The 20,086-nt window shown below is 45.7% G+C and overlaps 1 protein-coding gene and 1 long non-coding RNA gene across 7 annotated transcripts in view; one reads left to right on the forward strand and one right to left on the reverse strand.

The window, feature by feature from the left end:
* Positions 1-20,086, forward strand: part of cep152 (centrosomal protein 152) — a 24,707-nt gene continuing 4,621 nt past the window's right edge. For 3 of the 6 annotated variants that reach the window (XM_010883711.5, XM_029115093.2, XM_010883715.4), the window contains exons 1-21: positions 9,372-9,741; positions 10,245-10,351; positions 11,000-11,069; positions 11,278-11,433; positions 11,691-11,915; positions 12,155-12,311; positions 12,874-13,014; positions 13,260-13,399; positions 14,595-14,795; positions 15,064-15,211; positions 15,314-15,405; positions 15,506-15,678; positions 16,083-16,278; positions 16,405-16,539; positions 16,879-17,009; positions 17,578-17,706; positions 17,797-17,932; positions 18,340-18,525; positions 18,827-19,110; positions 19,427-19,553; positions 19,817-19,948. In XM_010883711.5, coding sequence (XP_010882013.2) covers positions 9,652-9,741; positions 10,245-10,351; positions 11,000-11,069; positions 11,278-11,433; positions 11,691-11,915; positions 12,155-12,311; positions 12,874-13,014; positions 13,260-13,399; positions 14,595-14,795; positions 15,064-15,211; positions 15,314-15,405; positions 15,506-15,678; positions 16,083-16,278; positions 16,405-16,539; positions 16,879-17,009; positions 17,578-17,706; positions 17,797-17,932; positions 18,340-18,525; positions 18,827-19,110; positions 19,427-19,553; positions 19,817-19,948 — 3,156 coding nt within the window. In that variant the 5' untranslated portion in view covers positions 9,372-9,651. Of the gene's footprint in view, positions 331-496; positions 613-9,371; positions 9,742-10,244; positions 10,352-10,999; positions 11,070-11,277; positions 11,434-11,690; positions 11,916-12,154; positions 12,312-12,873; positions 13,015-13,259; positions 13,400-14,594; positions 14,796-15,063; positions 15,212-15,313; positions 15,406-15,505; positions 15,679-16,082; positions 16,279-16,404; positions 16,540-16,878; positions 17,010-17,577; positions 17,707-17,796; positions 17,933-18,339; positions 18,526-18,826; positions 19,111-19,426; positions 19,554-19,816; positions 19,949-20,086 lie in introns of those variants that run through there. The other 3 variants (XM_010883713.4, XM_010883712.4, XM_010883714.5) reach the window with 3 other exon arrangements.
* On the reverse strand, positions 9,748-16,828 carry LOC109614695. The gene is made up of 5 exons (XR_002195639.2): positions 16,685-16,828; positions 16,356-16,521; positions 16,062-16,230; positions 10,176-10,324; positions 9,748-9,844 (listed from the first exon to the last, which is right to left on the reverse strand). It is a non-coding gene; the product is annotated as an uncharacterized LOC109614695 (long non-coding RNA).

The raw sequence follows: 20,086 nt of genomic DNA on the forward strand, positions 1-20,086 counted from the left end.
GGCGTCGAGAACCAACAGGAAGTGGACGTGTTGGTTTTTGTTATTCACATTTCCTACCAAGTTACCTTCGACAAACTCGTTTTTCTCAATGACTGCCAACAAACGGCCAGGTGCTTCGTTTGTGTTCACTGGTTGCTATGTTAGCTAGCTAGCTATGTGATCTGGCTGATGATGGCTGGCTAGCAAACTATTACAGCCTGCTGTACCATGTTTATTTTCTGACTAGCTACTGTACTGATATACGCACTTGAACTTTTTACTTTTTTTAATGTTCTCCACACTGATAACATGACTACATAATCGGATACCATTTGCAATCTAAAACAAAAGGTAAGACCTTCAGTTATTGAATGGTGTATTTAGTTACAACATGGATAGTTTTAGTTAACGAGCTGTACATGGAGGTGGTCATGTATATTTGTGTGAAGGAGAAATTAGGCCTCCATCTCTCTATCCAATGCACCACATCATTTGTGAGTCTTTTTTTCATGTCAAGTCAGTTAGCGCTGTGATCACGTCGTCATCATGTCCATCGACTTTGATAGTGCTGCACTACAAACTCAACATGAGGAAGAGGAGTACGACCCGGAGGACTATGCAAGGGAACAAGAGGTGAGACACACTGACACGCTTGTTTGTTGCTAGACTACCTCCGCAAAACCACTGGCTCAGGATTGTATGATGTACCTACAGAAGCATTTTCTTTTTAACTACAATTGTTTTCACTGACAAAACATTTTGAAAACCGTAGCTTTACAATGATAATTATTCCGTATCCACATAGTGTCAGTACATGATTTGAGATTACTGGCACTATTTTTATTTTTTTTTAACAATTCAAAAACCGATGTAAAACAAACAAAAAAAACAGAGTTGGCAGGGGTTCAAAGATACAGCAAAGAGCAAGACAAACGCATAAGAAGTAAATAATTAGCTTGACAATACAAAAGACGACTATAAACTATAAAAAAAAAAATAGGGTAAAATCCTTATTGTTTTTACAGCTTTCTGGTTCTTAGATTCCCGAGATTGTTTTTAGATATAACTCAATTTATTTTTGTAAGACTACAAATAGCGGTTTGGGTGTTGAGAATTTACTCCTTTGAATATGGTCTTCAGAAAATAGTGTAATCAGATTAATAATAAAGTATTTTTCTTTCAAAGCCACATAACATTTTGTAAAGCTAAATAATGTTTTCAATCCAAAGTTCAAATCCAGCATGAACATTGTCTGATATATAACGACATCCTGCCACATTTTACGGGTAAATTCACAGTGCCAAAACAAATGGAGGATTGTCTCTGGGTACACTTCACAAAAGGTACAATTTACATCAATATCATTTTTAAATCTGACAAGAAATGATTTAACCGGATAACATCTGTGATTGACCTTATGAGACTTCCCTCATCTTATTGGTTTAGGTAAGGATCAAGTTTTCTTTGTGTATTCCAAAATGCAAGAACATAAGGGACAGAAACAATGCCATTCTGGAACAAAGACCGGATTCTTTTGTTGTTTTTTAGTTAAGGTAGGGTTGAAGCATATATTGCCAAAATGGGTGTCAGCTGGTTCAAAAGACATCCTGGACAGAGTTTGAGGAAATGCACCCTGAGATAGCATTTCCACCCCAGAGAAGATGGCATCAAAAAAGATTGCAAATGGTCTTGGTGTTACTGGTACATTGTAATGTTGTAATCCGAACTGCCTCCATCACTGTAGAGCTGACTCACACGTACTATGTTGCTCCTAAACCAATTCTCAAAAAACAATCACTTGTTCTTATAAAGTATGTCTTTGATGTTCCAAATGTACAGTAGGGAGAACAAGTATTTGATACACTGCTGATTTAGCAGGTTTTCCTACTTACAAAGCATGTAGAGGTCTGTCATTTTTATCATAGGTACACTTCAACTGTGAGAGACGGAATCTAAAACAAAAATCCAGAAAATCACATTGTACGCAAGGTCCCCCTGCTCAAGCCAGCGCATGTTCAGGCCCGTCTGAAGTTTGCCAATGACCATCTGGATGATCCAGAGGAGGAATGGGAGAAGGTCATGTGGTCTGATGAGACAGAAATAGAGCTTTTTGGTCTAAACTCCACTCGCCGTGTTTGGAGGAAGAAGAAGGATGAGTACAACCCCAAGAACACCATCCCAAGCCTGAAGCATGGAGGTGGAAACATCATTCTTTGGGGATGCTTTTCTGCAAAGGGGACAGGACGACTTTACCGTATTGAGGGGAGGGTGGATGGGGCCATGTATCGTGAGATCTTGGCCAACAACCTCCTTCCCTCAGTAAGAGCATTGAAGATGGGTCGTGGCTGGGTCTTCCAGCATGACAACGACCCGAAACACACAGCCAGGGCAACTAAGGAGTGGCTCCGTAAGAAGCCTCTCAAGGTCCTGGAGTGGCCTAGCCAGTCTCCAGACCTGAACCCAATAGAAAATCTTTGGAGGGAGCTGAAAGTCTGTATTGCCCAGCAACAGCCCCCAAACCTGAAGGATCTGGAGAAGGTCTGTATGGAGGAGTGGGCCAAAATCCCTGCTCCAGTGTGTGCCAACCTGGTCAAGAACTACAGGAAACGTATGATCGCTGTAATTGCAAACAAAGGTTTCTGTACTAAATATTAAGTTCTGCTTTTCTGATGTCTCAAATACTTATATCATGCAATAAAATGCAAATTAATGACTTAAAAATCATACAATGTGATTTTCTGGATTTTTGTTTTAGATTCCATCGCTCACAGTTGAAGAGTACCTGTGATAAAAATTACAGATTTACATAGCATTTCTACATGCTTTGTAAGTGGGAAAACCTGCAAAATTGTCCGTGTATCAAATATTTGTTCTCCCCACTGTACCTGTGCGGAGAAAACAACATTTTTGTATACCAAACATGAGGATAGAAACACTTGTTTGTGGAATTTTGAAAGAGAGGCAGGGATTTAATCAACATTATAACTGCAGAGTAAAATAAATTGTACCCTTACACGAGAATGCTGGGAGATGAAGTTCCATATAGAAGTTGGATTTTTTTGGGGTTTGATACAATTCATTTTAAGGGTATTATTCATTGTATAAAAATGAAGGCCAACATTCTCATATGTATTCATGACCGCCGATTTTATTTTAAAAAAAAGTCAAGCTTATAGGAGGCCTTGAGGTGAGTGAGGTAATAGTGTGAATTATTTTATATTCTCTCCTTCTGGCCTTAGCTAAATCACTGCTGTACCTGGCAGTATCGAATTTCGAGAGTTCTCATGTGCGGCCATACTTGTTTTTAACCTGTGCCCTGTTCAAATAGATCTGATCTTTATATTTGATTTGACCCTTTCGTCCTTCAAAACAGAGTTATTGAGTTTCCAATAAGAAGAGAAAAGGTATCAGAGCTTGATTGTAATAAAATGATACAGATAAGAATTTGCTTTGTAATCAGTTAAAAGGGGTGGCCATAATCTCTACCCCAGCGTTATGTCGAATATTTCTAGAGAGCAGCCAATAGTCAATTCTAGATTGCTTGGATCTTGAGTGGTTACTCCATGTAAATAATTTCTCACTCTGAAACTCCTCTCCAAATGTCAGTTAAATTGTACCTTTGCAGAAACAACTGTAGGTTTGTAGCTGAAGATGTATGTTTGTCAGGCATCAGTCAAAGCAGTGCATTGGGAAATGTAGACATCCAGTGAAGGATTCCATTTTCTAGACTATCCAACAGAGCATCATTTTCAATTTGAGTTATCCATCCATCCATCTTCTTCCGCTTATCTGGGGCCGGGTCGCGGGGGGCAGCAGTCTAAGCAGAGATGCCCAGACTTCCCTCTCCCTAGACACTTCCTCCAGCTCTTCCGAGGGGACACCGAGGTGTTCCCAGGCCAGCCGGGCGACATAGTCCCTCCAGCGTGTCCTAGGTCTTCCCCGGGGTCTCTTCCCGTTGGGACAGGCCCGAAACACCTTCCCGGGAAGGCGTTCAGGAGGCATCCGGAACAGATGCCCAAGCCACCTCAGCTGACCCCTCTCGATGTGGAGGAGCAGCGGCTCTACTCTGAGCTCCTCCCGGGTGACCGAGCTTCTCACCCTATCTCTAAGGGATCGCCCAGCCACCCTGTGGAGAAAGCTCATTTTGGCCGCCTGTATCTGGGATCTTGTCCTTTCGGTCATGACCCAAAGCTCATGACCATAGGTGAGAGTAGGAACGTAGATTGACCGGTAAATCGAGAGCTTCGCCTTGCGGCTCAGCTCTTTCTTCACCACGACAGACCGATACATTGACTGCATTACTGCAGAAGCTGCACCGATCCGTCTGTCAATCTCCCGTTCCATCCTTCCCTCACTCGTGAACAAGACCCCTAGATACTTAAACTCCTCCACTTGAGGCAGGCACTCTCCACCAACCTGAAGTGGGCAAGCCACCCTTTTCCGACTGAGGACCATGGCCTCGGATTTGGAGGTAATGATTTTCATCCCCACCGCTTCACACTCTGCTGCAAACCGTCCCAGCGCATGCTGAAGGTCCTGGTTTGAAGGGGCCAACACGACAACATCATCCGCAAAGAGCAGAGACGAAATCGTGTGGTCCCCAAACCTGACACCCTCCGGCCCCTGGCTGCGCTTAGAAATTCTGTCCATAAAAATTACGAACAGAACCGGCAACAAAGGGCAGCCCTGCCAACATGCACTGGGAACAAATCTGACTTACTGCTGGCCATGCGGACCAAGCTCCTCCTTCGGTCGTACAGGGACCTGTCAGCCCTTAGCAAAGGACCCAGGACCCCATATTCCCGAATCACCCTCCACAGGATGCCGCGAGGGACACAGTCGAATGCCTTCTACAAATCCACAAAACACATGTGGATTGGTTGGGCAAACTCCCATGAACCCTCCAGCACCCCGTAGAGGGTATAGAGCTGGTCCAGTGTTCCACGGCCCGGACGAAAACCACACTGTTCCTCCTGATTCCGAGGTTCTACTATCGGCCGTATTCTCCTCTCCAGTACCCTGGCATAGACTTTCCCGGGGAGGCTGAGAAGTGTGATCCCCCTGTAGTTGGAACACCCCCTTCTTAAAAAGAGGGACCACCACCCCGGTCTGCCATCCCAGAGGCACTGTCCCCGACCGCCACGCGATGTTGCACAGGCGTGTCAACCAAGACAGCCCCACAACATTCAGACTTGAGGTACTCAGGGCGGATCTCATCCACCCCCAGTGCCTTGCCATCGAGGAGTTTCTTGACCACCTCTGTGACTTCAGCCCGGGTGATGGACAAGTCCACCTCTGAGCCCTCGTCCTCTGCTTCCTCAATGGAAGACGTGACAGCGGGATTAAGGAAATCCTCGAAGCGGCCGCTTCGACAATGGCGGTGGAGAACATGGTCCACTCGGACTCAATATCTCCAGCCTCCCTCGGGATCCAGTCGAAGCTCTGCCGGAGGTGGGAGTTAAAGATCTCTCTGACAGGAGACTCGGCCAGACGTTCCCAGCAGACCCTTACAGTACGCTTGGGCCTGCCGAGTCTGTCCAGCTTCCTCCCCCGCCATCGGATCCAACTCACCACCAGGTGGTGATCAGTTGACAGCTCCGCCCCTCTCTTCACCCGAGTGTCCAGGACATACGGCCGCAGGTCAGAGGAAACGACAACAAAGTCGATCATCGACCTGCGGCCTAGGGTGTCCTGGTGCCACGTGCACTGATGGACACCCTTATGCATGAACATGGTGTTCGTTATGGACAAACTGTGACTAGCACAGAAGTCCAATAACTGAACACCACTCGGGTTCAGATCAGGGGGGCCGTTCCTCCCAATCACACCCCTCCAGGTGTCACTGTCGTTGCCCACGTGGGCGTTGAAGTCCCCCAGTAGAACGAAAGAGTCCCCAGTCGGAGCACTTTCCAGCACCCCTCCCAGAGACTCCAAGAAGGTCGGGTACTCTGAACTGCCGTTCGGCCCGTAGGCACAAACAGCAGTGAGAGACTTATCCCCGACCCGTAGGCGCAGGGAAACAACCCTCTCGTTCACCGGGGTAAACACCAACACATGGCGGCAGAGCTGGGGAGCTCTAAGCACACCCACACCAGCCCGCCGCCTCTCACCATGGGCAACTCCAGAGTGGTGAAGAGTCCATCCTCTCTCAAGGAGTGTGGTTCCAGAGCCCAAGCCGTGCGTAGAGGTGATCCCGACTACCTCTAATCGGAACCTTTCAACCTCACGCACGATCTCAGGCTCCTTCCCCGCCAGCGAGGTGACATTCCACGTCCCTAGAGCCAGTTTCCGTGTCCAGAGATCGGGTTGTCTAGGCCCCTGCCTTCGACTGCCTCCTCTTCACACCGGCCCCTTATGGTCCCTCCCGTGGGTGGTGAGCCCACGGGAAGGCGGCCTCACGTCGCCCGTTCGGGCCTGCTCCTGGGTGGGGCCCCGGCTGCGCCATACCAGGCGACGTCACGGAACTCATTCTTAGGCATCATTAAGGGGGTTTTGAACCGCTCTTAGTCTGACCCGTCGCCTAAGACCTGTTTGCCTTGGGAGACCCTACCAGGGGCATATAGCTCCTAGGGTCACTCGGGTACTCAAACCCCTCCACCACGTTAAGGTGGCAGTTCATGCGAGAAACTCCTTTCTGATATTGCTCCACTATTTGGCTTGACATTACAAAATGTCTCACTTGAACATTCGATATGTTATCTATATTCTATTGTGAATTACTTATGTTTATGAGATTTGTTAATTATTCCATTCCTTTTTTACTCACAATTTGTACAGTGTCCCAACTTTTTTGGACTCTGGTTTGTATAATGTTTACATTCATTCCAGCAGGCTGGCTCTGCTGCGTTCGTCTTGTATTTGTTGTTCAAGCTGAGCAGATTTTCCTTTTAATAGTAGTTAACCGCACACATCGTCAACTATTTTAATTATACCCTCAATTTTGTTTTCCAACTTGTCAGCTCTGGAATTGATAAGATGGGAGAGGGTGGAGACGATGTCCGCAGAATCGATCATTAAAGTAGACTTGCCTCGTTTTGACAGCGGTAGCTTGCTATGTGTGATGGGAAGTCTTCCTCTTTCATAATAGTACGTTAAAATGTTGTTGAGTCTGACGTGACAGCGTAGTTGTGGCAATTGTCCATAAGCACGTTATTAACTAGTGAGGGTGATGAAGGTTCGCCAAGCAAGCTAGCAACCTTTTTTTTTTTCATCGTTCTTTTGCTTCTTGTCAGACATTACATGTGGCGAACACACCAAGATTGATTCCTTCCTTTGTAGATTAGATTAATTTAATAAATTGTCGATTGGCAGTCGCTTAATTACCTCAATTTAATAATTAGATATAGCTTTTGTTGCACAGCTCTGAATGTGCTCACAGCGCCACCTTGGACTAGTTCCTCTTACTGACACAAGTATTCTGCCGGTAACACTAACAATTACATCATTATCGTATTTTAATGTTTAGAATAAAAGCGCCAATCTCAATATAATGTATAGTGTGTAATTCATTCTAAAGACAGTAAAGTGTAAAGATGGGACATTCAACAAGTTTTGTAATGAATGCAACGAGCAAAAAATATAATAATTAAATGGGTATAAAATAATTTAAATCACAATAGCACTTTCACTATACCTGAATTTGGTCTATGCAAGTTGCCTTATAAAACATAAAAAACATAACATTGTGCTGTGGAACATGACATTAGAGAATTACTCATTAGGGTATAAAAAATCCATATAGTGTCAATTCTTGGGGGAAAATACAGGGTATAGCCCACAGCACTTTCTTAGCCACCCATTCCATTGGCTCAAGTTCAATGCACTATACCTGAATTTGGCTTATCCAAATTATAAAAACGCTAGACGTTGTGCTGTGGAATGGTGCAAAGGATGGCAGTTAGCATCTAATAAGACGTTGTGCTGTGGAACCTGGCATTAGAGAATAATTCTATAATTCTTCTGTGAATCTTACACTAAGTGTGTGTGTGTGTGTGTGTGTGTTTCTAATCATTATGCTTTTGCAAAAAAATAAATACTTACTTTAGAATACAATTAATTTGACACATGACAAATATGTAATGTCAAAGTGAAGCAATCCACAAATTGTTCAAAGTTTATGACAAATATACCAGAATACATTTATTGCATAAGCACAAGGCTAACACATCAAGTTGAGAACACCATCCCTACTGCAACACATGGAGGCTATGGGGATGCTTCTCTGTGTGAGGTCCTGGAAAGCTTGTCACGGTGCATGACGGAATGGATACAGCAAAGGACAGAAATCCTGGAAGAAATCCTTCTGATGTCTGCAAGAGACTTGGTAGAACCAGCTGGATAAGGACTTGGTAGAACTACCAGCTGGATAAGGACCCCAAACATACAGTACTGACACAGCTTAAAAAATATAAATTTTAGGATATTTTAGAAAATTGCTCTTCAAAGATCTCCAACTCCATGAAGCTTGACCAACTATAGAAAGAACGGGCAAATATTGCTGTTGTCCCTATCTTCAACTCCCCAAAGACAGGGGTATTCAAATCTGGTCCTGAAGGGCTAAAAGATCATTTAAATTTATTTTTTATTGCATTCAGAGCTTCTGAGATTTGAATCCATCTAAAATTTAAAGCAAGTAGTGTTTGGGACCTGAGAGACTGGAGTTGAGTCACCCGTGCCCCAGGCTTTTTGCGTTTGAAATGCTCCAGTCAGATATGGACATGCCTAAAGCTTTACTCACCGGTCGGCTGTCTTCCCCACCGTACCTGCATCTGCCATGTTATTGGCTAGATGTAGGCAGCGCAGGTGTGTCACACTGAAACTAGCTCTGCTCTGCCCCAATACTCCGTCATTTTTCTTTATGTAATTCAGTTCATTACGCCCTCTCAGTGGGAGGCTGGTGTGGTGCCGTGTCAGACTAGGCTGGTGCCGGCATGGCCCTGAGCCTGGATTATAAAGCAGCAGAGCTGCGTTTAACTGGACTAGACCATGCGTGGCTGGATTATGTCCACCCTGATTGGATTAACGCTGCACAATCATACAGGACTGGAAAGTATTCGATGTGAAGAAGAGAACTATTTTCCTCGTGTTGTATGTACACCATGCTACATGTGCATGGGGGGGAATATTAGTCTCTGGTGGCAATATTTCTGCTCCAGTTAACCTAGGGTGTTTTGTGTGTGTGTGTGTGTGTGTGTGTGTGTGTGTGTGTGTGTGTGTGTGTGTGTGTGTGTGTGTGTGTGTGTGTGTGTGTGTGTGTGTGTGTGTGTGTGTGTGTGTGTGTGTGTGTGTGTGTGTGTGTGTGTGTGTGTGTGTGTGTGTGTGTGTGTGTGTGTGTGTGTGTGTGTGTGTGTGTGTGTGTGTGTGTGTGTGTGTGTGTGTGTGTGTGTGTGTGTGTGTGTGTGTGTGTGTGTGTGTGTGTGTGTGTGTATACAGACAATAGAGCGAGCCTATCTGGAACTTAAACACACAAGGCCAGCCTAGTAGTCTAAAATGTGCTTTGCTCTCAGCGTTTCAGTCAAAACAAATGAGCCTCTGTGAGACAAGACTGGAATTATGTGGCTCGGCATTTAAGGCAGTGTTCGTTCGGTTCTGCTGATAAGTGCGTGAGGGGGATGTGGGTAGGTGAAATCCTTTTCTCGGGCACCCTTTAGTTTTTTACCGAGCGGGCGGGACATGAGTCCGGCTGTGATCGGGGTCATCATGGGTCCCATGGTTGAGGACACAGTGGAGGATGTGCGGAACATCCAACAGTCCCTTTGGGAAGTGAGTAGATGTCTCTGCGTTTTTTTCTTCTCGTTCTTATCTCCAGTGTCTTCTCACCCCGATCCCTGTGTGGTTTCTGCTTTCGTCCAGGGTTAGTTATTAACTGTGAGGAATAAGAAGCATTTTAGAAGCAGACCTGTTCTTCACTGTGGGATCCCTGTAGCTGCTCTCTTCAGGTTAGAGCGCATGTATGTCACTGGCTGTCAGGGAGACTAATCTGGCCAGGGCGCGTCACATTACTGTGTTGTCCGTGGCTGTTTTGTTTTAGCCAAGTCTGAAATGGATCTGTGTGGAAAGATAACCGAGGGGATTTGTGTCCATTCCCCTTCTCTCTTTCTGTCTGAGTTGCTTATTAACTCCTGAAAAATATTGTGAGGGACTGGACATGGATGGTGCCCCCGCCCCGAGGGCTATTGTCACAGTGTAGCGGTTACCTAGGTAACGAGAGGGTGGTGAGTCACGGCTGTGTGCTGGTGTGTGTTTTTCCATTTCTACTCCATTAGCTCCACAAGCTGCTGACAGACCTCCCTGATGACATGCTGGAGGACAGCCGGGACTGCTCCTCCCCAGAACTGGACTCTCCCTGCAACCAGACAGACGCACGCAACAGGTGGGCATAGTTTAACTTTCTTTTGTATTAATTCACAGGTGTTGGTGAATTTTTAAAAGTTTATTTAACTTTCATTTAACAAGGAATGACTCATGGACATTAATCACTTTCTCTAGAGTGTCCCGGCCAAGATGGTTAGCAGCAAGTTATTATTTCAAAGTTACAAATGGGCAACATGGAACGGTTTTCAGTAACTAATAAAAATAAATCATAGACCTCACTGCCATGAATCAAAATCCTGAAATTAGTAACTCATAAACATGAGCAGGTGAAGGAAGCAGCCTTTAAATTTAAAGGGAAAAATCTGTTTGGGTATAGGAGGCCTGCTGTTGTGCTGGGGTAGGATTTGTACCCAAGCTGTGGGTTCTGTCTTGGTGTTCTCCACTATTACATCCTCTAGCCCAACACACACACACACACACCCTTTAAGTCTTGGCACATACACAACTAATCTCTTAAACTTATCCTCTTACTGTCAGTTTGTGTTTCAACCTGTTGTCATGGCATTGTGTGGAACCCACCTTTCTGTTGGATGTTGATCAAGAATGTAATTAATTTCACACTTCTCAGTGGTGGATTGCTCAGACAAGTGTTGTGAGTTAGTAGAGACTTGAGAGGCAGTAAAGTTGTTTTGTACTGATCTCTCAGACAACAGCCCACGTGGAACCAACCGCTAAATGGATGGTCAGATCACCAAACGCCAGCCTCACACGAAGAGGTGAGTAAGATTTCTAACCTCTGTTCAATAAACGTCATGTTTCAAATGCATTTCTCTGCCTTAACGTAAAAATAAATGTAATATTAGCTAACATAAATGTTGATTGTATTTTCTAGGTTTTCCGAGAAGCGGTTCAGTTTTATACTGCATTTTCTTTGGGTCAAGTATACTTTTAGAGAAACAATGTGATCTTCTTATCTCTGTGTAGCACTACGAGGAAGACTACGAGAACGCGTCCTACCATGACGAGTACCCATATGAGAGTGAGACTGTTGCTGGGCAGATAAACGGCCATGCCGGTAACCCTCAACAGGGTTATCCTCTTGCCCCAACCTGGGACCAGCCAGAACAGGAGTACCAGCAGGCACGTCGCATGATTTATATGTCGGAAAAGCTGAATAGAAAACCAGGAGCATATTCAAAGGAGATTGTCCGTTGAAAGTGTTTGTTCGGTCCGGCACTGTTTGTCCAGGGAATCTAGTCCCTGGTTGTTCTTTGTGACCCCCTGGTTGGTGGTCAAAATAGGTTTAGTGATTGAGAAAAAAGTGTATATGTATGTAGATATGTTCATTCATTCAAATCTGGTTGCATCTTGTTGGTTAAAACATCTACTTGTCACAGGACTACCAGCCGTTCGACCCTGGTGAGGGTTTTGCCTACACCGGCGTGAGCACGGAGCAGTCTTTAGCCACCGACCGTGATTTGTCAGTGGAGGACGGGTATGCAGGTGAGCCGTACCCACACGGAAGTGCCGCCCCCGGGGCGGAGTACCAACAGAGGACAGGGGTGCTGAGGGACGTGCAGCGCCACGCTGGCGCTCAAAACATTCCCAGAAAACATTTCCAGGTGAACAAAGTGTTTCGTAACATGCTCAGGAAATTGTCATTGTAATGCTAACTAGTGTCTGGTAATTTTACTTGTGTTGTTGTATAGTAACTTATTTTCTATAAACAAGCTCAATTAAGATGCATACTGTAACTTGCAATGAACGGCGTTTCTAATTTGTGCTCATTATTATCTTTTCATACTGTTGTTGCTCTTGTTGTTCTGTTGTTTTATTGCGGTTATGTGTTGTGCTCCGGCAGAAATTCACCAGTGAAGCATCCGGTGACCATTATAAGGCCAGCTACAACCCATACCAGCTTGACAGCCAGGCCAAGATGTTCAACACTGAGGTCCCCCTCCAGCACCAAGATGGCAACTTCGATCAGCTGCAGAGGGAATTCCTGGACTCTGCACAGAGTGAGCCTCTTCGCAATGTCTTGTGGCAAGGTCTTGTGACGGTGTTGTGAGAGTCACATGAATTATTAGATTCAAGGGTCCCCTGAACGGTCAGTGAAATCACTGCCTCACAATTAGCTGCGTCACAACAACAACAACATTTGAACGCCGTTCGCAGGTTAGCCGAGGGGTCCCACACCGTATTTGTTTTTTGGGCTGCGTGAAGATTCCAGTCTAGATTTTCTGATTTAGCCATCAGCAAGGTAAGAACGACATTGGATGAGCTTCGGAATTAATGCCCCGTATCTCGACATTGACTGTTCTGGGTTCTCCCGGAGTTGCTGTGCTGAATCAGGGCTTAAGTCACAAAATAAGTTTTCTATTTTCATAGCGGCACTGACCCTGTCTTACTTTGATACTTGTCTTTGGGCCTGTGTTCAATCTCTCAGTAGGAGTGCTGATGTTTAACTGGGTAAACCCCGGTTGGTCACACAATCATCATCTTCTGATAGGTGAACCATATCCTATTTCTGCAGTGAACTCGGGCACCAGCTTCACTGAAGTGTTTCTTCATGTGTTTCAGAGACGGCCGATAGTCAGCAGCTAGCCCAGATTCAGATCCTGAACAAGGCCCAGCTGAGACAGATCGAAGACCTAGAGAGGAAACTGGAGGACTCTAGACGCAGCGTGAGATACCTGGAGCATCAGTTTGCCATTGTGAAAGGTAGCTGGATGTGTTCGTCAGCTCAAAGGCTATGGTCAATCCACTGACAGACTTTAGAATTGGTAGCGGAGTTGGGGATAAAAGAAACAAGTTTGGTTTATTTCCTGGACTGGTGGGGTATAAACACCTTAAACTAGTTGCTTTCTGGGTTTTAGCTCGCAGGGATTTTTCAAGGTGTGTCCTCCACAGAGTATTGTAACCAGCCCATGATGGATACTGTGTCTGATGTGTTATTCCTGTGACAGATGAGAAGGAGGGCCTTGGGGTGAGTCTGAAGGAGTCCGGCCGGTTGCTGGAGGACGCCCAGGAGAGAGAGGTGCAGCTTCAGGCTAGCATCAAGACTCTGGAGCTGCAGGTTCAGGCTCTGAATGACCGGGATCACGAGGTGGGGTTCTGGCCCGTTTAAGTCGTTGACTATGATGTATGTAACGGTTCGAATGCAATTGGGTTGTTTAATTCTGTACTGTCAGATTAGACCATTATGGTGTTGCTGCTTTTGGTTTTCCTCGGATGTGGTGTTCAGCAACCTATGAAATGACATATTTGAACATAAATTAAAGACTGAAATGGCTAATTAACCATTTGTCATTTTCCATGACAAAATCGGTGCAGTTACGGAACACTCATGTCTCAGCCCAGAGCCAAAGTCCTTTAAAAGAGCAAGCTCTGCCATCGTTAGGTATCTTTCCACTAGTCAGTTTAAAACCTGTTAGCCAATTAAGATTGCCAGCCAACAAAATTATAACAACCATTTATGATCTCCAAGTATGTCGATACTGCCTGAGTGACTTAGAAAAAGTTTGTCATATCATGTTTATATATCTAGGGCATTACATACACAAAGGCGTTTCAAAACTTACAAATGCATGGACAACAGAAATAAGAAAATGCAGAATAAAGTGAAATAGAAAATGTGAAAAAATAATACAATAACAGCCTACGGTAGTAATACAATATATAATATTCGGGTACGTTTGTTAAATTCTTTGTCATATTTTTTATTACCTATAATTCTAATTGTGGTTGTTGTTACTGAGGCTGTTACGCTTGTTGTTTTTCGTGATAATGATGGTCATATTGAGAATCAGGCATGATCTTATTTTCTGACGTTGGTTTACATAGTCTCCCACCAGACATGCATTTGATCGTAAGGATACGCCAAAGATCATACTGATGAGTACCAGCTCTGTTGGTGAAATGATCTTCATTTTATATCTTCTAATTTGATCATACGTTTCATGAATGAGGGCCATGGTATTTTGGATGGAGTTGTATAACAAGCCCAAGGGAACTTAAACTCAATCCAGTACATGAAGTGCATCTCACAAGGCTCCTAGTGGCACTCTATGGACTCAGAAGGTGGTTTGGATTATTATGCTGATATCATGGATTGTCAATTGTGGCCTCCATAGATATGAGAGTAACCCACCACTTGTAATACACGTAATAGTGAAAATCCCCAGACCCATTTTGACCTCAGGCCGCGATCCAAGACTGGGAGTGTTTGGAGAGGATAGCTGGGAATCAGCCTGCGGAACGCTAGTACTCATTTTGCCATGTGTCTGCCTGCCTGCCTGCAGAATGTGAAGAATCAGCGAGCAGCGGAGGCAGCGGTAGACAGCCTGCAGCAGCAGATGGCTGAGCTGTGTCGGTCGGAGAGCCTGGCGCGCGTCAGAGAGCAACATGACCGGGACCTCACGGTGGTCCGCGAGCAGCACGACGCCAAGCTGTTGGTCCTGCAGCAGAGGCTGGACGCCGCTGACCGGGCCCTGGACGAACAGGTCAGGACACGAATGGGTTGGTTCCTTCTAAGTAGGACGTCTTAGCCAGCACTGCTACTGTTTTGTTTGGTTGGGCTGTCCCCTGGGCTGTGCCCTTGTCCTGTCCCCTGGGCTGTGCCCTTGTCCTGTCCCCCGGGCTGTGCCCTTGTCCTGTCCCCCGGGCTGTGCCCTTGTCCTGTCCCCCGGGCTGTGCCCTTGTCCTGTCCCCCGGGCTGTGCCCTTGTCCTGTCCCCCGGGCTATACCATTACTATATTGCTGTTTTCCCAGGCGGTGGTGGTTGAGCGTCTGCAGGCTCAGCTGAAGCAGCAGGAGAGGCAGCGAGAGGAGGAGCAGGTGGAGAAGGCCGGCGTGGTCAACTCTCTCACACAGTGCCTGGAGGACAGCCAGCGGAGGTGTGCCGGCCTGCTTCAGACCGGTGGGTTTTTGTTTGAGTGATGTCATCACTGTGAGAAGTGCTTTATCATTGTCCCGCTAACGTCTATGCCCTGCTAATTGTGCTCTTCCTGGTGCATTGTAGGTTCAGTGCAGGAGATGGGCCAGCTGCAGGTCAAACTACAGCAGAGCCTCTCAGCCAAGACCATGACCGACAACATGAACCGGGCCTTGCAGGTTTTGCTAATTTAGTTTGTCTTCATATACTAACTTGGATGCGGAGAAATGGATAACAAAATGTAAATGTATCAACATTTTCTTTTGAATAACTTCTTAGGAGGAACTGTCTGACCTGAAGGAGCAGATCTGTCTGTATGAGTCAGCAGTGAAACATGGAGTCATCTCTCTAGAGAGGAAAACGGATAACTGCAGCTGGGAAAAACAACTGTCGGACTCTTACGTAGACCTTGGGATCAAGAGGTCCAACTGGAAAAATGGCCGACTTCACAGGTACTGAATTCAATAAAACAACTGGATGTTACGCCCCTCAGGTGTGTATAGGTGGTGTTTGAACTTCTTGTTATCTTCTTGGTTTCATCTTCAGCTTGGACAGGGGTTCTCTTTTAATTTAGTGAAATCAGGAAGAAATCTAAATGAAAAATGTAAATGGAATTGACCCCAACCTGTTTATAATGCTGATACTTGGGGCCACATGTATGTGTTTTTAGTGTTTTTGTGTTTTTAGTCACTTTGGATCAAAATATCTGCTAAAGGTTTATGTTTTTAGAAGATATTGGAAGATATTCTCATTCAGAGTGATGTACAGTAGTGTTACAATGTGGTTTCAGTGCCTTGCTCAAGGGCACAACAAATTTGTCTGCCGGCCATCTTACATATTTTGTTTAATTTGGCAGTACTCCACTGGTGGAGGTGTCTGAGGCCAGCCCCCAGCGGTCCGGGGAAAAGGATGATTGGGCTGTGAGGGAGCTGAGGGCGGAGCTCCAGCGCTGTTTGGCCAGTCTGAAGGGGAAGAGACAGAGGATCGACCTGCTGCAGGAGGAGCTGAGAGAAGCACAAGGACAGGTGAGGAATTCCACGACTAACCTCAAGGTTATTTCCTGATTTAATTAAAATGTTTTTCAGCTTTTCATGTATACCATATTTGTATGTACACAACTGATCCTCACCCTTTTACCAAAATGTATTTTTTATTTTCTCTGGTGCTGGCACCTTCAGGTGGGCCAGCTACAGACTCAGCTGGACCAGGCCAAGACCATCACCACAGCAGAAACCCCTTTGGGGAATCCAGCATCACAGAATGAGCTCTCCAAACTAGAGGAGGACCGGCAGCGTCTGCAAGAACATGTTGAGGTTGGTTTCTGAACTTGGTTTCTAAATTCTTAAGCTTTTTCAGCTTGGGAACCAATTGAGAAATTGACCGTCACCCTAAATCCTCCCTGTAATTAGGTAGAAATTATGTATTTGTCATTATTTGCAATCTACATTTTTCACTTACCCAGCGCCAACTTTGGGTCCCAACCCTTAGTTTAAGAAACATTGGTCTTAGCCTTTTTTTTCACTGAGCCAAACTCAGCTCATAATGAACCCCACGTATTTCAAGTGCGAGGAAGCCATCTGTTGAAATGGAAGTCTTGTTACATGATTCCTCAACATTCCCACAGTGTTTTGTGCATCTGCCCCCCACCCCAGATCTTAGAGAATAGGAACGCTGAGCTGAAGCAGAGCGAAGAGAAAGTGAAGGCTGCCAACTTGGAGCTGTGCACCAAGATGAGAGAGATGATTCAGGAGCTGGACCAGGAGAAGCAGGAGGCTGCAGAGAGGTCAGTTCATGTCATTAAACTGAACATTATATAATATTATTAACATGATTCAATTGAACATTATATAGTGTTATTAACATGTGATTCAATTGAACATTATATAGTGTTATTAACATGTGATTAAATAGAACATTAAATAGTGTTATTAACATCTGAGTTAGTGTCAGATAAAGGGAGGGAACATACTCTGCAATCTGTTTTCATGAGAAATGTTGTACTATAAGAAAATGTCTATTATGTATCTGCAGTATTAGTTGAAATGATAGTGTTTCACCACACTTATTCACACGAAAGTGTTTTTGTTGCATACAAAAGTGCAGCTTAAAATGCAGAATTTCCTTTGATGTCATTTTGAAAACTAGTCAGTTGGCACAAGTAATTGTTACAAGGTTTTCGTCATGCAAAAAGCCCAGGTACAGCCCTGTGATCGGGTACGCTGGCCATATATCACCATCCACCGTGATGCTTTATGGCTGAGATGTTTGCGGCGTGTTGAGAAGGGTTAACCGGTTGTGTCTGAAATCAGTATAATCTGTGTTCTGGCATGGCATTTGTCCCTGCCGTCCAGGCACGAGCGGACCCAGCAGCAGTTCAGAGATGACGTGGTGAACCGGGTCCGCTCTGACCTGGCCCGGGAGCACACGGCGCAGGTGGAGCACCTCACGGCGGAAAACCAGCAACACCTCCAGTTGCTGCAGTAAGTGTCCCGGGAGGGCCCGGCCCCTTTACACATTTGTAAACGCGCTTCGGGGTGTAACCTAACGGGCCGTTCGTCTCCTCTCCGCAGAGCCAAGGTGACCGAGGTGAATGAGGAGATGCTGGCCGTGCAGGAGTGTTACATCTCCGTCTGCAAGGAGAAAGACCGACTGGAGGAAAACCTGCGGGCCACAAAAGTGGAGGAGGAGAAACGGAGGGAGAACGAGGTGTGATGATGCTCTTATTATATTCCAACTATAGCCTGGCCCCGGATCTATTTGTGCTGTCTTGCCTACTGCTAGAAAAGTTTGCAAAACGGCACAAATAGATGTGGCGCCTGGGTAGGGTGTCGGACAAGGCTACCTAGTCTCATTGTGCTCTAGCGACTCCTTGTTTGGTGGTGATTGTTGGCCAGAGAGTGCTAGTCTCCTCCTAGCACGCAGCCGTGTGAAAACGGTGGTGTCTTGGTCTTAAGCTCTCCAATGCCTTTTGAGTGTTGGCTAGGAAGAGGCTAGGCCCGTAACACAGATTTGAAAATACTAAATAAAGAGTGGTTATAAAATCACCCTACACGTCTGGGGAAATGTTTGAACGGCCTTGGGTTTCATTGGCACTTGATTCTGTCTCTCGTCAGCTGAAGACTAGAGAGGAGAGCAGAGCTGCCTTGGAGAAGCTGAGGGCTGACCTGGAGGCCGAGAACCAGGTGGCGTTGACCCAGCTCCGAGCCCAGTGGGCCAAGGAGAAGGACGCAGAACTGGAACGTCTGGTCCAAACCCAGCTGGCTGTGGCAGGGTCCAACTGGAGAAAGGAAAAGGAGAAGGTAGGGGATCCTTCACAGCTCTCATATCAGTGCTGCCACCAATTCATCTGGCGGTCTTCCCCTGTGATATTAATCAGGATTTTTTGCTGTATAACCTGAATTCAATTTTCACTCCTAAAACAAAACAGTTTCCCTGACTCCCGGATTAATGATCCATTATGACACAGTTGGTAGAGCATGGCGCTTGCAATGCCAGGGTTGTGGGTTCAATTCCCAAGGTGACTGCTGTTTACAAAAATAAAAAATAACTACCTGAACGACTGATCTGTGATGGGATGCGTCTCTGGTTTCCCCTGGGCAGGCAGAGAGGTCCTGGGCTCTGAGGTTGGAGGAAGCCGTCGCAGAAGCCAGGAGACAGAGAGCCACAAACACCAAGGACTCCTCCTCCCAGACATCCAGCCCTGAGGAGGAGAAGGCATGTCAGACACTCAGCCCTGAGGAGGAGAAGGCATGTCAGACACTCAGCCCTGGGGAGGAGATGGCATGTCAGACACTCAGCCCTGGGGAGGAGATGGCATGTCAGACACTCAGCCCTGGGGAGCCCAAGGCTGGCCTGGTCTTCAGTAGGGAGGAGCTGGAGGCCAGGTATTTATCCTGATGGTCTATTATACCTTATCCTGAACCTCCATGAAGAATCTGCAGATGGACTGGCAAAATAGCGTGACACAATTTGTTTCTGTGACATATATGAACTGTGCCATTATTTTCAGATTTGACCGCGTCTATGACTGAACCCAGTAACCAAACCACTATTCAGTTCTAATACTACTACTAATAACTGTACTAATACAAATAACTCTACTAATACTACTACTAATAGCACTAATACTAATAACTGTACTAATACAAATAACTCTACTAATAGTACTTCTACTAATAACTCTAATAATTCCTCCTACAGACTCGGGGAACAGAGGCTCCAGCTGAAGCAGGAGGCAGATGTGGCTCAATGCAGAGCAGTGGAGGATGCTGGGAAGCGTGTCCAGAGAGAACTACAGGAAAAACACTTGGAGGACATGGCGCGACAGGTTAGGAAATATTTCATAATGACCGGTTCTCTGTCTCAGTGCTGCGTAATTCTCTCTTAGTTGGTCTCAAGTTGATGATCAGGGAGGCTGGAAGAATGTGTTTTTCCCGTGTGGTGTTTCCTAATGTGAAATTAAATACTGTAGCCTTTCAGAGTCTGGCGTGTTATGGACAGTTCTTGTCCTGGGCATGAAGGGTTGTGTGAAACACAGGGTGTTTGTGATGAAGTGTAAGGGTTAACGGGGCTGGTTGTCTTCTGTTCTAGGTTGAGGGAGCGGTAACCAGAGCCTACTGCCGTTGGCTGGAGGACCTCACTTCTCTGCCACAGTATAAAGCTGCTCTCCAGAGAGAACGGGAGCGATGGGAGAAGGAACAAGAGCCACATCTTCAACAGAGGGTAACGACTCCACAACCAGCTGTCACTTTACAAGCAGAAAGAAAACACAACTGTATTTACTGAAAATCCAGAATATTTACTGTACAGTGAAAAAACTGTATTACGTTTCTCTTCCCCCTCTGTGTTGTCAGAGAACCT

Source organism: Esox lucius, chromosome 19, assembly GCF_011004845.1.
Source record: "Esox lucius isolate fEsoLuc1 chromosome 19, fEsoLuc1.pri, whole genome shotgun sequence".
NCBI lineage: Eukaryota > Metazoa > Chordata > Actinopteri > Esociformes > Esocidae > Esox > Esox lucius.